The following is a 16,955-nucleotide window of genomic DNA, read 5'->3' as shown; positions in this document are numbered from 1 at the left end:
GCAGCGAAAGGGTTAACGAGACGCCTCCATGTATCGAGATGCTAATTGTCAAGATAGTGTATTACTTGAGGAAAGTAATTTGATTACTCGAAACTCCCACTAAGGAGGCAAGCTCGTGTCCTTCCATCTGTCGGGCTCTGTGAAAGATGATGAATTGAGCTCCAAATTCACGTGTGATGAAGTCACTGTCAATCCCCGCCAGCCCAGCCCGCTGCCATGCCCACCGCACACAGGGTAGCACTGCAATTCAACTTTCCCTCGGAAACCCAGGAGGCTCAGTAACCTGTTACTTGCTGCTGCTTGCTTTTTTCTTTTTTTTTTTTTTCCTTTCTTTTTTTTTCCCCTCCCCATTTTCTGCCTCAGCGCTACAACTGAGTCATTCTGGTGCCCATGGCTCGTGGGTATACCGGGCTCCCACTGCGCTCGGCTTTATTCCCCACTTCAGCTGGCAGCGTTATTTTCGGCTAATGCAGATGTGGGGCTCGCTCGCCGGCGCTTTGTAGCCACTTGTCGAGAAGCATTCGGAAAGCCTTAACTATGCATAAACCTGCAGAGTGAATGTTTTCTTTCATTCACTTGCTCCTATTATTTGATTTCTTGTAGGCCTCTGCGGCAGAAATGGAGAAAATAAGGTAAGTGAGACAGTTTATTTACATCTCATTATAGAGAAGAAATGTTCTGTTGCACAATGCTCGTTACAGGCTCTTGGAAAATATTTCGCTTAATGCCATCAGAGTAGAACACTGGATTGCATGATGATGCAAGGCAATCTGTGCTTTAGAGACAAAAGAAAAGGAATGTGGCTGTTCTAGTAAATCTGTTTTGCAGGGATGTCAATTCAGAAAGCATGTTTTACACACAAACATTTTATTGCCAGATGCAGCGCATATTTGATTATATAAATGTTGTAGCCACTTGTCCATTTACTGCAAGAGCCTGCCATTCCATTTAATGTGGAAAGTGGATCAATAATTCATGAAAAAGCTGAAGAAAACATAGGCTTGACTTCAAAGCATCTAATTAATGTGGATTGTTTCAATACAGCACTATAACATTGGTGTTCGATTTTTGTTTTATATTGTATACCAGCCAGATAAATCTTGTCTCTTCTGTGTTTAAAATGTTGTCATATTGTACCAGTTTCTCAGTACATCTCTCTGCTTTAAGCAGAAGGAGATAGGTTTTATAACATAAGTTTTCCATCTCATGTCCTAGTGCAAGTCTGCTTTGGGGGATATTGCTTTTGTGTATGTTGTTGAGAGAGAAAAAGAAGAAAGCATTCTAGCCCTTTTTAATAAATTAATTAAAAATTAGTAAAATCTTGTCTACTAACACATTATCAAAGTGATAGGCAAGAGATGAACCTTTTACTACCCTTTAAATACTTTATGGAACTTCTTTTCGTAACCAAATACACTGGCTATGATCTTACTTGGTTTTATTGGACAAGCCTAAATTCCTTCTCTGAACCTGGTAACTCCAGTTAGTGACAACTGTTGTCCAAGAGCAACTTTTTAGATTCCTTCAGTTTGGAATGGCTATCCTGAGTTATCAGAAATGCAGAAAAGTTCTGAAATTCTAGAAATAACTGGGGAAGGAATGGCAAATGCAAAACAACAGAAATTTGATCAAGTGTTTAATGAATTCTGGGCTGGAAACAGAATCCTGTTTTTCTTTTGATGCAAAGGAGGTTGAGTCTCTTACAGTGGACCTGAAGATGCATGTCCAAAAGTTACTAAGAATACATTTTTAAAGCACTTAACTTACACACTTTCGTAGAGCATCATGACAACAGAAGTATTGCAACTTTTGTGCTGAAAGGAAAACACTGTGCAATGTACTATGGATTAGCAATGTATATAAGCATTATAATGTTAAAGCTTGAGTTTTTCCTGAGTAATGCCTGAGAAAGTGCCTCGATATGTGGACTGGTGTCTAATAAAAATTCCAAACAATCACTTATGGTGTATGCACGCTCCTGTCATGAATTACTCTCTTAGAAGATACAAGCAAATATATATTTACATGTTTGCTTGATAAGCATGAGTGCACAAATGCAATATAATTCTTGCAATACTTTCCTGAGCATACTTTGGCCTCTGCTTTTAGTCTTGTCTCTTTTGCAATAATGGGCTGCAGAGCCCAGGAGAACAAGCAGAATGTATTGAAAAAAGAAAGAATTTTCTATGATGAGAATAAGCATTTGTAAAGTTCCATTTTCCAAACACCACAATTTTGCAGCTGTCAGGCTTGCCAGACTTTACCTCCCTACTCTCTGAGTGCTACATAGATGGAAAACCCACCCTGCCCCACTGAATGATGTAGGAGCTTCGCTATTAACTCCACAAAGAGAAGGGCCAGGCTCTCTCAGGAGTTTGCTAAAGAAATTTTCTGTTAAAAATTCTTGTGTGCAAAAGCTGATTTTGGCAGATGTTTGTCCCCATCACCCCAGCAGGTGCAAGGCTAGTTCCAGAGTTTCGTGTGCTCCCAAGTAGAGCAGCGAGCCAGGCTAGAGGCACTCCAGCAGGACCCAGTGCAGAAGCTGCACTGCTCCATCACAAACTTTTCCAGCCTCCCTGTCGACAGTCATTCTCTAGGATGCAAGCTGACAGAATTTTCAGCAGTTTAAGGAAACTATCTGGAGTCGTTATCTTAAATAGCTGGTAAACTCACAGCCTGGAGTGAATTAGATTTTTCTAAACTTACAGAAGTCTGGTACCCAGGTAAAAAACAAATTACCCTGTATTTTAACCACAGTGGATTCAGAGAGGTCATGAAGAAAGCTAACATGAAGCTAGGAGAAGAAAGAAAGAAACAACAGGAAAATGGCAGGCTGGGAGGAAAGAGGTATTTTTTGTTATATGTAGAAACCAGTGTAATGTGGGAAAGCCATTCCCACATGATACTTCATTGTGTTCTGCCCTATCTCCTCTGCCCAGCTCCTTTGCCACTGTTTTTTGTTACTAGCTGATGGTATGCAATTCCACAGCACCTGGGACAGTGTTGGCCCAAGGAATAGAGGGTGAGCCCACACCAGCTGTGGAGCTGGGGTGCACAGAGGGTACAAGGCTCCTGCAACAGAGGGAGAGAAAGGGGTTCTGTAATCAGCATAAAGGAAACAAATCTTGTTAGACAAACAGGACAAGAGGAGAAAGGTGCATAACCACAGGACAGTGAAGCCAGGTTGAAAACCCTCAGGGTTAGAGAAATAGAGGTTTGCGTTCCACAGTGCTCTTCAGAGAAGAAAGTCTTTTAAATAAGGAGAACAGGTGACAGACCTTGGGAGCTCGAAGGGCCAAACGTTTTAAGAAGGCAGCTCTGTAAGTCTTTGGGTGAGCTTTGCACGTTCTCCAGCCCAGGAGAATGGGGATCCATCTGGAGCATCCCCAAGGACTGGGGTAGCCAGGCCCATTCAGAAAGAGGGGTGAATGCAGGAGCCTGAAAAATTGATCCACTGATGGTCCATGCTTTATTCAGCCATAAAATTCATTGAGCCAAGCAGCACAAGTAGTAGTCCAGCAAATTAATACACGTCTTATTGTTACATTCCTTCACTGAGGATCTGTCCAGAGCAATGTGATTCATCTCACGTAATGCAGCAATAATTCCCTTTGCAGACCAAGGAGCTGCTGTGACCTGCAATGTCACAAGCAGGGGCTCTGCTGTGACAGAGTTATATGTGGAAGGAGCAGCAGGAAGCAGAGGTGGGAGGTTGTCAGTATTTAGCCTGGCACAGGGACACCTTCCTCTAGAAGTGGAAACATGCAATTTCATGCTAAAACTTGGACTCAAAAGAATCAGTTTTTGCAATGAAGTCTTGTCACTGTGAATGATTCTTAGCAGTACAGTGTTTATTACATCTCAAGGTGCCAATATATTAGGCAGAAGTAAGGCTAACTACTAAACACAAACCTCTTGAGGATCTGCACTTATGTAGGTTGGCTGTGTATGGTTATAGAGTCACTTTGAGCATTAATTACTTCTGACTCCAACCTTTTAAATACTGTTTTTTGGATCTGGTTCTTTTTCATGTCTATAAACAAGGATTGAAAATCTTAGTTAATTAAAGTGAGTTTCAAATATACCTATGCTACCTTATTTTGACTCAGCAGTGTGCAATCTTTGCTGCATACATGCAAGAGAAGCACAAGCCTTCCAAGCTGGAGGCCTTGTAGATCTGTGGGGGCTGGCACACAAAATTGCCAGTACACTGGAAACGACTCCTTTAAATCAGATTGAACCCATGGAATGGTTAGATGTGCAAATGAAAGACCAGTTCCACTGCAGCTCCAGTACAGACTCCTGGCAGGTTTTCTCTGCTTCCATTTCATCCAGCTTGAAATACAGGCTGTAATATTCAAAGTTTCTAGTGCAGAAGATGTAAGGTTTGACAGAAGAGAACTCTAGATATACTTTATACACAAATAATGATCAGATTCTCAGGGTTCCTTACACTGAAGTGTATCTCACTCTACAGGAAATGTCACTCGAAGAGACAGATATTGTTCAGTAAAAGCTTTTTCTTTTTTTTTTTTAATACACTCCTAAAATTTCAGTGACAATTCAGAAACTCTATAAATCAATATTCTTAGTTCTAAGCTTTCAAGATCCACAACAGGCTGAACTGTATATCTAAAAGTACACGAAACAGGACACATCATCACCATCGCCAACTGCCAGGCTCACAGTGCCTCTAAGGAGGCTGAGTTTCCACTTTACAATATAATCATGGTATTCCTCAACTGAGGATTACTTTCTTTTGGTAGCATCAGTAGGGGAACTTTACTAATTACCCAGGGATCTCTGATGAAAGTGACCTGTGTCTCAAAGAACCTGCGAGGTAACATCTTCATTTCACTTGAGTCCTTGTTTCAGAACATATGAAAGCAAAGTGGTTTGTTTTGCACACACAGCTGGTAGTAAGTCAGCAGCTTGATCCAAGTCTCTTGAATTTTTAGACTTGGACTTTTCTCAAGCATGTTTGAGTTCATCTGTGGTAAGGAAGGAATATGGGTTTCCTCAAAAGGAACATCAGAGACACATGCAGTTGTAGGGAAAAGCCTCTGCCATCCTTTGCTGGAAATGTAAATACCTTTCTAAATGCCCACCTGATCATGCTGCCTTCCTTGCACTTGGTATAAGTATAGCCCTCTTCATATGCTAATGAGCACACTGCAATTTCCTGCCCTCCCCACCTTGTCCTTATTACTCACTCAGCCTGTACCCACATTAATTTTACCATATACTTGAACACAAGGGGAGGATGTTTTTTCCCAGAAAGTTAACCAACAAACATGGTTTACTTTACCCTAGGTCTGGTCTTCACATCCACAGCTGATATGCTGGGAGCCACTGCCTTGTACAGAAGCAAAATGCCACAGGACAGCAGCAGGGCTGTGCAAGAAGCAGCTCCACCATCTGCCTAGCAGTGTCTTCAGGCTCTAGCTGATGCTGGGATGTTGAAACCCCAGCTGCGGACACAGGCAAAGAGATGGAACAGGGCAAGCTCGGAAGAAACAGAGCATAGGGAAATGCTAGCATGAAAGGGCCAAGAGTTTGGGGTAATTAGAGGCAATGGTGCAAAAGTCAGCAAGCTGGGTGAATTTTGGGTCCATTTTGAAAGATGGAGAAGAGAAGGAAAAGGATAAAAAAGCTGCCTAACATATATTCAGACAGGTAAAACAGGTTTTCATTTTTCCTCTGTTTTGCAAGCTGTTTTTATCTGTCAGGCAGTCCCAGCAGCAGGGACAGCCCTGCAGTGCTGTTTTCGGCACATCTGGTTTGTTCATGTTGCCATCCAAGGTGTGACTGCAGCTAAAGCACATCTCTCTCTCCCCCCCGAGACTACACTCAGCTTTGAGTTTGGTGGTTGTCAAACATAGCAATGGGAGCAATGGACACATACAGATACATTCACAGTCCCCAGGGGAACCATATCCCTGGAACTGGGATTGGTTGAGGCACAGAGCCATGCTGATCTACCTATTCCAGTACCTCTGAGAATTTTGTTAGTGCTGTCAGAGGCACAGTATGCTTGTGCAGCTTATCATACCCAATTTCCACTATTGCTATTCCCTGTGCTAGTCAGTCAAACCTGCACTACCTCAGCTGAGGAAGGAGTGTTGCTGCCATGCTGTCCAACAATCCTGTGCCCTGAGCTTCATCTGCTGCTTGAATGATCTAAAAGGCAGTGATGTCAGTATGCAGGGAACCATCCCCAGTCAGCTGATGTAACAAGTGTTGTGTTATAGTATCCTTCAGTTCCAGATAGATACTGAGAGAAGCAAAAACATCCACCAAACAAGAAACATGACAGAAACAGAGGGCAGAACAGATTCAAGTCGAATGAAACCAGGTATAGCCGTGTAAAGTGGCCTGCAGGGACAAGTGGGAGATGAACAAACATCTGAAGAGACCAAGGAAGTAGGTAGGAGTAGATGAGCCATGCCATCACCCAGGAGCTGCAGTGAGTCATGGGGAAGAGGCTGGACCTAAGTGATGCCTAGCTTACAAATAATGTTCTGCCTACCCCTCTCTTGCAAGGCAAAATGCATCACTGAGCAATGCCACGAGCTTCTCAGAACAGAAAAATAAACAAAAGGAGGCATTTTGGACAAATATTTAAGAAAAAAGAAAGGAAACACCATTTTGTATAGTGCTTGTTATTAGTTCAGAACTTTGTACCATAGGGAGCAGAAGTTACAGAACAGTTTTTTTTTTGTTGTTGGGTTCTCCCCCTTCGAGCTCCAAAAACACAATTATCCATGATTATAAGAAATTCAAAGGTGGGAAAATTGGATGCATCCCCTTTATTGCTAATAGGCTTCAGTTTATGTAAGCACTTTGACTGCAGCTACTGGAGGGTATGTGTTGAACACTGAAAGCAGCAACTTGCAAAGCAAACAGTGGCAGCCACTGCAGCAGTAACAAAAACAATCTTATAAGCTGAAGAATATAAGAGGTTTCATGCTATGAACCCCAGATGGTTCAAGGACAGTACAGTTTGTGAACTGCACTTGAGTGTGCTCTGTGGTGAAATCAAGTAGATTTTGAATGCTTGCTGCTGCTACAGCTCACAGACTGTTGAAAGAAAGGAGGTAACTTGTCTGCAACACTTTATTACAAGCTTTTTGCAATTTCCAGCTCTGCTGCTGCTGGCATGGCTTAGGCAATTTAATTTACCAATCAGTTCTTGATTTACACAAGTGACTTTAGAATACATTCAAATAAAAACTGTATCACCACATTTGATTCAGCATTCTTTAAAATTCAAAAGCATCTGAAGTATACCAAAACTATTAAGCTTTTCACATTAAAAAATTGAAAAGACTGAATTGTCCTAATGTTTCAGTGACGACCTAAAGCCAGCTTAGCATGAAACACAATGTGCTGAAAAATGGGCAGTAGATAGTGAGGTGTAATCATGCTTTTTGGAATTCATGAATGCGAGGGTTGTATACAGAGCCCTCCAGCAGAACAGCAGGATCATAAGTGCCTGTAGGATCCTCCTTGAAGGATTTCTCCCATGTGTGTGACCATCCTACTGCTCATGTGAACTGCACAACTGTTGTCATTCAACTCTTCCAGGAGAAACAAGATCCCCCTCACTGAACAGTGCAGAGTCACAGCTCATTTATTGGTTTGTAATATTTGAACTGGGATAAAAGTGAGGGCTCCACATCACATGCAGTTATATTGTTCCTTACAGCATGAGTTTCTTCATATATGCATTTGTTAAGCTCTGAAAATCATTGAAAAATCAAATTTTCATCCTGAACTTGCCCAACTGTCACCGTGTCAGCAAAGCCGTAACTGAGAAGTTGCGTTCTACAATCGTACGCACACAACTCATGCAGCAGACTTGCGCCTAAGAGGGCAAACAGCATTGAGCACAATGTTGTTGGCAAAGCAGTGGTTGACTGACTTACTAGGACATCATGACTACACAAATGCCATTTCAGCTGTTCAGAGCAAAATGCAAATCTTTACCACCTTGCCTTGATTTTTCCCAAGGAGGAGAAAGAGGTAGGAGGGTCCTAGAAGAAAAGAGGAGCTTCAAACTTTTTTTGGAAACCACTGAGCTCTTCAGGGAGTCTCTGCTGTGCTACAAAGACCCTCACGTTCACAAGAAACTCTCATGACTCAGCAGCTCCAGACTGCTGCCTTTTGTTCGAGACCATGTCAGAGAAAAGGGCCTTAACTCTGAAGCTTCCATAGAAATCAGGTCAAGCAAATGAGCTCATTGTATGTTTCTGTTAGCTGTAACTACCATTCAGAAAAAATGACCAATTTAAGAAACTGCTCTATTTTTAAGGCATTCCAAGAACTATACTGGAATTCTCGACAATGAATGGCTACTTAATCTTTTCCCTTGACATCACCCAAGAGCTCATTCTTGCATCAGGCAATTTGAAGAGAAAAGCAATCAGCACTCCTCTTTTCTAGTTTAAAAAGTGTTAAATCTTTCTGCTGCTATTTAACTCAGGGATGTTGGCTTAACCAAGGTACTGCACAAATTAACACAGTATTCAATGCTTCACCTGTACAGAGTAGTCTACACATAAGTAAAGAACTTGCCTACATATCTGTATAATTGGTCTTACTGCTAAGAAGTTCTACAGATGTAGGTGTTTGAAATTACATTTAAGTAGCACTAAATGTGTGGCACATGACTTTGCATGTGCATATTTAACTAAGTTTGTACCTGCTGGGTCACTTGCCCTTTTGAGATATGATTTCCTCATGTTATGAATCCTATCTCTGTCCTGTAACAAGGAAGAAGTATTTCCAAGAAGTTAATTTCCAAGTAGATAAAGGTGTACTAAGTACATTCCAAGATTTAAAGCAGATCCATGAGTTGCTGAAAAATAAATATTTTCCAGCTCTGCCTGATATTCTTAACAATTAAGTGTGAAACTAGTAACAATGTACATTCATGGACAGAAACATCCTTAATGATGAGGCAAGTGCTGCTTTCTATACGGAAATAGAGATTTTTTGAGACTACATACAATCAATTTATAGCATTGAAAGAGTCTGTTCAAATTCAAAATAAATTGTATGTTTCTTTTTGACTCTCAGCTTATGAATAACAATGATGCTTTTATTTGTATTTGCATTCTGATTAAGATTGATAAGAGACCAACAAATAAAGAAGGAAAGATTGAGTCAAATACTCTGAAGACTGGGCAAAAATGTGAAACACAGCAAACTAGCCCAAAGCAATGCAAGTAGAGTGATGAAAGACAGAGCAGCAATAATATTTAAGTAATTACTTGGAAAGCAACAGCACAGACAAAGCTCGACACACAGAAAAATTTGGTTGTTCCGGTTATAAAACTGGCCAGGAGGTTTTTACACAAGCCCAAATGCTCCTCTGTCCTACTCCTTTCAAGTGCTGAATTCACAGACAGGCTGCTGCTAAAAGGGGTGCATGACTGCCCTGGGTTATTTTTGTCTAAATCTGCACAGCAGCTGGCCCTCAAATCCCACTTTGACATCTCCTTGCAGCCCTGCAAACACAGGGCTGGGCAGAGCCACGCGGTGAAGGAAACACCTGCTGTCTCAACCCACATCAGCAGCGTGACCCTGACAGGGCTGAACCTCAGCACTTCCACTTCAGTCCTGAGCCTTCACAAGCCTTTTGGAAAAGAAAAACATTTCCTGGCTAATCCCTGTCCTTACTGTACCAATGCCACCAAGTGTGATGGGCATGAGGTGCAGGTTTCCAGGTAGATTTTCAGCCCACACTTCAAAACGTAGTCTAGAATAGCCCAGTTAATGCCAGTCTTTGCTCTGGAACCCCTAGATATCTGACAAGCTTGCAGAGGTGCCCAGGTAAACAGGGCTGATGAAGGTAACGTGAACGATGGAATTTTCTGTTCTCTTGCTTGTGGAAGGCAAAGCAGTACCCTTGCTCTGCAGCTGGAACTGCTGTGGTAAGTGCTGCAGTCCCCTTGCTAAAATGACATTCCCAGCAGTGGAGTCCCCCGCAGCAGGTTTTCATGTTTCTTTGGCCCTGTTTTATTTCTTCACAAGATGCTGACAGTGTCTTGTCTTTACATCAAATGTTCTTTATTAAACTCTTTCACTCCTGAAGGGACCAAGAGCAGGAAGCCTCTAGGAGATACACAGCAGTCCCGCAGTTCCATGTGAAGGAAGGACCAAATTCAAGAGTCTTGGCTTTTCCTTGAAGAAGGTTAATTAGGCCTTTGTATAACTCAAGGGGTAGCTCTGGCAACAGACCATATGAGCAGGAGAGGGAAGAAATGAGTCATAGTAGAGGAGACTGGCGTGAGTTTCTTTGGGCCGAATTTAGCTGACCTATACTGTTTAGTAACAAAGCAAAATACTTCCCTCCCTGCCCCACTTCCCTCCTTCTCAATCTACAAGAGAAATCACAATCTAAAAGTCATGATTTTTTTTGCTGAGAAATTAAAAATACATTAAATTATAGCACTAAACAGGTACTCTGCTAACAAATGTCAGTACAGAGGACTAAAGCTGTCTTGTCTGATGAATATGATGCAAAAAGTTCTAGATAATGGTAACTTCTGAAAACAAGAACATTTTTTTCTCCACCTTGACAAAGCTGCTGATGCAGAGTTTTACAGCAACTGTAGACTTCAACTTGCTTTGCTGTTACGCTTAACTGTGTTATGCTTTTTGAATTGATAAAGCCTCAGCAGATTCAGTTACTAGAACTGACAAGTTTCACATGCTGTGAGCTTCTGGAGGATTTTCTCTACAAACTAGAACTGAATATTATATAAATGTAAAAGAAAAATTCTCCAAGAGAGATGTCCCATTAATTCCAGCACACAGTGACTTGGAGCTGTTTGAGAAAAGCAATGTTAATCTAGCCAGTTTGGCCTAATATACTTTGCTTTTAAGAACATTTATTTTCATCTAAAAGCATTCTTTTTTTAGTGCAGTGACAACCCTCCCATGGTCCACTTTGGAAAACACCCTTTATTGTAACCTAAGAATGTGTAGCAAATAAGCATCATTTTACTTGGACTCAATGAACACAGAAGGTTTGAGTTACAGTTTTCACAGTAAAATTTTAATGAATGCTTTTCAGTAACACAGTGTGGACTGGACTTCTCTACTGTGGCTTTGCAGTTACTTTGCATTCTCATCTCCATCCCCCAAAGAGAACTCCAAATCCTACTGCACAGTAAAAACAAAGTCTACTAGGATTTTCATCTCAAGGTTCCTATAGCACTGAACTACTAATTATCATGGCAGGCAGAGCAGACAGTTCTGATTAAATTGCCAGCCTGGATTTGCAGACCATCCCATCTCCTTATTCATCATCTCTATAGGCACAATATTGGGAAACATCTTAAGATAAAAATAGGCATAGATATGGTTGCATGCTGAATTCTAAGTAACTGAATGAATCCATTACTTCATCCTTGGAGGACTCCAGTTTTTTCCCAGAACTGCAACTCCTTTATGAGTGTTATCTACCTCATTATGCATAGATTAGTTACATCATATATTGGTTTGCACAGACCACACAGAAGCTGAAAGGAGTTCACTACAGTTTTTCAGAGAGATTAATTTAATTAGACACTAAAGAAAACAACATATTCTTTTCTCTAAAAGGCAATGCTATTTATACTTTTTTACTTTCATAAAAACAACAAAGCACTCACATGATGCTGTCAGTCATATCCGGAGTGTTTCCAGATATAAGTCTGCATTCATGCACCCAAAGTTGGCATACAGCATACATGCATAACAGCATGGGTTTGTGGCACAAATTGTTTCCTTATACTTTTGTTGTGAGCCACTGAATCGGAGACAGGTTAACTACAACTTTCACAATGACAGAAGGCGTTGTCATTAACAGAAGAATCAGAAAAATGAACAAAAACTCTTATCCCTTTACTAGTGGCAGCTCTTTTGTAGAAAGCTCTTAACTGCATTTTCTATTCTTACCCTGGCTACTTTCTTCAGCACTGGAAATTAGGGCATTGGCTTGCAGAGTCATTGCCAAATTTAAGGGCAATTATGCAATGAAAAGAGGAAGTACGAGAGGTCAGAGATTGTACATCTGCCTGAAATGCAGGTGGTGAAGGTGCTGCCATGACTGAGTTGAAAATATGGACTGAGGTCCAAAGATCTGAAACCTCTGATGGTCCTGCTCTGCAGACACAGGTTGCAGGCATGGTCATTAAGATGTTCCCTGAAGCACTGTCAAAGTTTAAAGGATTCTCTTCTTTTTTACCTTCCTTTTCATTTTTTGAGCACTAAGTCACAAATTACCATCTCCTCACAGAACACTCACCATTCTTCCCAGAGTAATGAAGAGTTGCAGTTAGAAGCTGGCAATCTTTCACGGGCAATGTGTCAGACCGTATTTTTTGTTCCTAATTTAGTTTAAACATGTTGGTAGACAATATTGAGAAGCTGGGAGCCACTGCCTCTCACAGATGCTTCTATCAAGATGCTGTGGATCCCAAATCCCAGCCCTGTGCTGACCCCGTCAGACTAGCAGAAGTCCCCTGATGTCTGCAGACCACTGGGAGTCCTTTAGAAGGAAAATTTTATAAATGTGCAGAATACTGCTTCTGGTTTTTTTCCCCTGACTCACTCATTCTGCATTGCTTGACATTTTAACATATTGCCATATTAACTACCAAAAGTCTGATCTATGAGCATGACTTCAAATGTGTATTTACAAGAGCAGAGATGCAGCGGCATATGGACCACCAGCTGGTGAGAAGCAAGAATGGTACTTTGTGGAGTTTGAGTCACTAAGTAAATTTTAAAAAAACCCAAAACATCTCCACAGACAAAAAGTTAGAGACAAAACCTTGGTTTCTTTGAATGGCAGTACTTTGAAAGGATAACTGCAACAAAGCCAGTACTAAGAAAGCACAAAATCTGGAGGCATTAAATAAACTAGAAGCTATGTTGTTTATTATAAGAGGTGTATGCAAACAAGATGCTTCCTGCTAAGGCTGCAAGAAATAGTACCACAGAGGGAGTGATGTGAGAAAAAAAGAGTGATGACAGTCTGTTCCTCTGGAAAAGGAGGAATAAAAATCACTTTGAGAGTGAGGGTGACACTGGGGGAAGTGTCTTTTTTATTGAGGTCATAACCACCTACATTCAAATGCAGAAGACTCCAGCCTTTCTTCCCACCTCTCCCTAGACTTGTGTGTTTTTCTCATGTGTTTCCCACCCATTTGCCTTCTGGAGGGATTCTCCTCCTGCTCCACCAACAGCTTCACCCTTTCCCTCCCCAGATATTGAGTTAGGCCTGCAGAACATTAGCTCCTGATATTTCCCACCCCAGTGGTTTTTAAGACATTAATGTCTTATTTAAATCAACTAAGCTTGAGTACTTCCAGGAAGTAGTTTCTTCCTTCTCATCCTGGTTTCGGCCCTCAGACTGTTGTTTTTCACCATATTACTCCAGAAACAGCTGGAAACTCCACACCTAAGAACATGAAACTTTAACAAAGATTATTTTGCATATAACTTCAGAGACTGAGGTTTACTCTTCGGCTTTACTGCCAGTCTGTTTCATTAGCCTTTTCACTTTTCCTATTTCCCTTGAAGCCCAGGTGAGGAGAAACACAGGTTTCATAGGACAGTTCTGCAGTCTCTGTTTGCAGTGCTGCCAACCACTGGTCCCCCTCAGCTGTGCTCCCTTGCCAGCTCAAGAGTGATTCCTGTGGTTTTCTCAGAGAGATGCAAGAAGAGGAAGTCTCCTGCAGCTCCATCAATGCAGCTGCTAAGCAGAAGCTCTTTTTCAATAACTGGGAACTTTTTGGAGAAAGTAGTAAACAGAAAAAAAAAAAAGGTGAAAGATTCATAGATAAACATTTATTTGTAATGGGGAAGGAAGACTGAGAAGGAAAGGCCTATTCCTTGAAAAAAATAGAATATTGTCTGGGGACTATTAAATAACAATATAACTAATTACAAAGATAATTTTCTTCATGCTGGAGCACCAAGCAGCTGAAATACAGAAGCTGCTGAGAGCACTTACTATAGTAAATTACTGAAATACTTCTCATGGTTTATTTGGCTGAATTAGGGTACTAAAAGGAGTGTGTTGCATTATTTCTCTATTGACTCTTTCACATGTGATTATTTATTATTAGATGCATAAGTACAAATCAGACAGGAAGGTCAAATTACTAATAGTTCTCATCAGCTGTAGAGTATTATTGGCCCTGTAAAGGTAGAAACATTGTTTACCTGCATAATAAGAATGATGTGAGTGATCATTAGAGTACTTGAACATGAGTCACATTAAAAAAAAAAAACAACCTCTAAACCAGCATGCAAAGCATTCACATTGTAAATGTTGTATTGGAGTTGTAATGTAAAGGAAATAAAAACCATGCCTTTTTGCCTACGCTTCCCTGAACAAAGAGCAGAAGCTCAGCAGCAAGAGGGAGAAATCTGAAATCATTGCTTTCACTGTGTAGGTTTGTTTGACCAACAAAGGAACTTTTGCACTTCTAGATATCAGCCCTGACTCAGGAACCCTCTGTAGCTCCTGCAAGTACTGCTGCCTTCTTAAAGGCGAGGCTGAGAACAGCTAAGTGACTTCTCCAAGTTCTTTGAGGGGCTTCTGTCAAAGCCAAGAGACCCCATGCAGGTTTTTTTTATAATCAGACAGAGGTCAGAGAACATAGAACAAGAGAACAAAGCTCTTGCTCCAGGAGGGGAATAACCATTTCTGAAATGAGTAGTTTCAATCTGCCAAGAAGCAGGGACAAGTTCCAAAGAGGAACATCTTTCAGCCAAATCAAAATGCTCATAGAACTGCATAATTCTTACCTGTCTCACAAATTATTTCAAAAATTCATTTGTGACTGTTTTTCTTCTCATTTCCTCTCCACAGCAGAGAGCCCTTGTGAAGAAGGATCCAGATACAAAGACTTGTTAACTTGACCCCAATTACAAATAATCCCCACAAAATCAGTGCTACTCATTGCAGTTACAGGCTCCTAACATCACTTAGGGGTACTGGATAAGTATCATTGCACATATTCGTGCAAGAAAAGTACTACTTGCAGGATATTTAAGAGCTAAATCCACCACCAGTGTGAGCAGACTCAGCTGCATTCAGATCAAAATAGTTACTGCAGCTTCTACAGGTAATCTTCAGAATGATTTATTCGATGTTTTTCTGTGCACTAAAAAAGGTCACCCAATAAGTAATAAAAACCAGTGTGAAATGAAGGCAATTACCATAACTTCAGTTTCGATAGTGGAGTTTCCCCCCGACCCTTCCTGACACCTTTCAACTTCAGGGAGATAAGCCCAATTCTAGCTACCATTTCCATGCCCTTTTCAGTTTATGGTAATTGCTGTTGTGTAGCATCACAATATTGAGGCCTGTGCTCTGTCCCTCCCCCCATTTTGTGCAGGCAGTAGGAGAATTTTCTTTTGATTTATTCTTCTAATAGCTTCAGCAATGTCAGAATATTAGAACTGCCTATTATCTAAAGGTTGCTTTGCAAATTCACTTTAAATGAAAATGTAACTTTTCAGTCATTAATGCACTGAAAGAGGTTGTGGTTAAAAGAGGAGATGGATGGTTTGGAAGCTTATCCATTACATTTAAAAGCAAATTATCAGTGACGGAATCTAGGTGAAACAGGCAGCAGGAGAAATGAAAAGACGGATTGAGATATCAATCAAAGAGACTTTCAGATCCTTTTCTTTTTGCAGGAACCACTAAAGTAGGCATTTAGAGGGATGTAACAAAGCAAAGATAGTCTTCTGCCATGTGGGAAAACCAAGGCATTTTTGCTGCCCCGCCACTGAGGGCAATGCATCCTGCACCCAGGCAGGAGAGGCAGGAAAGCAGAACTGGATGTTGGCAGAAACCTGGAGATGCCGTGGGAGACACCACACACACTCCTTACAGGTCTGAAAGGCAACAGTTAAAGAAATCAAGAGGGTTGTTTAGTAAGAGGGAACTTTGTACCCAAGCTGGAAGCATCTTTGCAGGGAAATTGTTGAAGCAGACAAGTTTAGGAAAAATACTTCGTTTCTCAAAAATGAAAAAAAAAATGCAAAGAGATACTGCAAATACCTCAGAGGGGATTTAAGATTACAAAGACTGTATGGATCTCACCTTTAATATATTCAGGCCTCAGTTTTCATCTGTAAAATGGGAATGGTGGAGAGCTCTTTTTGAGAGTAAAAGGACAACATGAAGTAAGGACATAGAAAGCTATGAGGCACCTCCATCAAGTCGTTATCTAATTCAAATATACCAGGTTCCGGTAGGACAAGAGAGTTTATTGATTAGTAGGACACCAGAGGACGATTCAGATCTGCAAATGACTCATTGCATAAGAGTTAATATTTGTTATTTGATTCTACGTCATTAAAAGCTCATGAGTTACTTCAGTCTTCATTAGATATAAAAGGCATTGCAGTAGTTTCTGTATAGTTCTTCACATTTGAAGTTTTACTCTTTGCTTTGACTTGGAAAGAAACAGTGCATTTTATTTTTTCTGACCCTTGCATCTTTTGCTCCCATTCTCAGAAGTACTGTTCGGACTCTAAGTTCTGCATCATAAACTGCATTCTTGATATGGATATGGATCTCCCATATTTAGGTGCTCTGATTGTTCAAAGGACTCTCCAGCTGGGTAGCAAGACTATTTGAGTGCTAATACAGTCATTGTAAAGAATGGGACATCAGTTCCCATTTTAGAACATAAATCTTGGCAAGTTTGAATGGAGTATATTCAAACGGGAACAAATGGACATTTTCAGCATGTAATTTGAAACAAAACATTCGGCACTTACATGAATAAGCTCAGCAACTGCAGCACCCCTAGCTCAGTGTCTAAGAGCCCCAAAAGCCTATGTGTGACAGTTCCAAGCCCAAAGCCATCAAGCGGCACAGGAGACCACCTGGTCCTGGGGTTCTGCAGTAGGAATCCTGTTCTCCAGGTCCCCTT

At 41.0% G+C, this 16,955-nt stretch overlaps 1 protein-coding gene across 7 annotated transcripts in view; it reads left to right on the top strand.

The window, feature by feature from the left end:
• The window catches only part of BEGAIN (brain enriched guanylate kinase associated), a 158,828-nt gene that overhangs the window by 44,798 nt on the left and 97,075 nt on the right, over positions 1–16,955 (top strand). For 6 of the 7 annotated variants that reach the window (XM_042047750.1, XM_042047749.1, XM_042047752.1 and 3 more), the window contains one exon: positions 604–632. In XM_042047750.1, coding sequence (XP_041903684.1) covers positions 604–632 — 29 coding nt within the window. Of the gene's footprint in view, positions 1–201; positions 633–16,955 lie in introns of those variants that run through there. The other variant, XM_042047754.1, reaches the window with a different exon arrangement.

Source organism: Corvus kubaryi, unplaced genomic scaffold, assembly GCF_017639235.1.
Source record: "Corvus kubaryi isolate FWS band 111438036 unplaced genomic scaffold, C.kubaryi_AGA036_p1.0 66, whole genome shotgun sequence".
In the NCBI taxonomy this organism is placed as follows: domain Eukaryota; kingdom Metazoa; phylum Chordata; class Aves; order Passeriformes; family Corvidae; genus Corvus; species Corvus kubaryi.
This window is presented reverse-complemented; position numbering and strand designations above follow the sequence as displayed.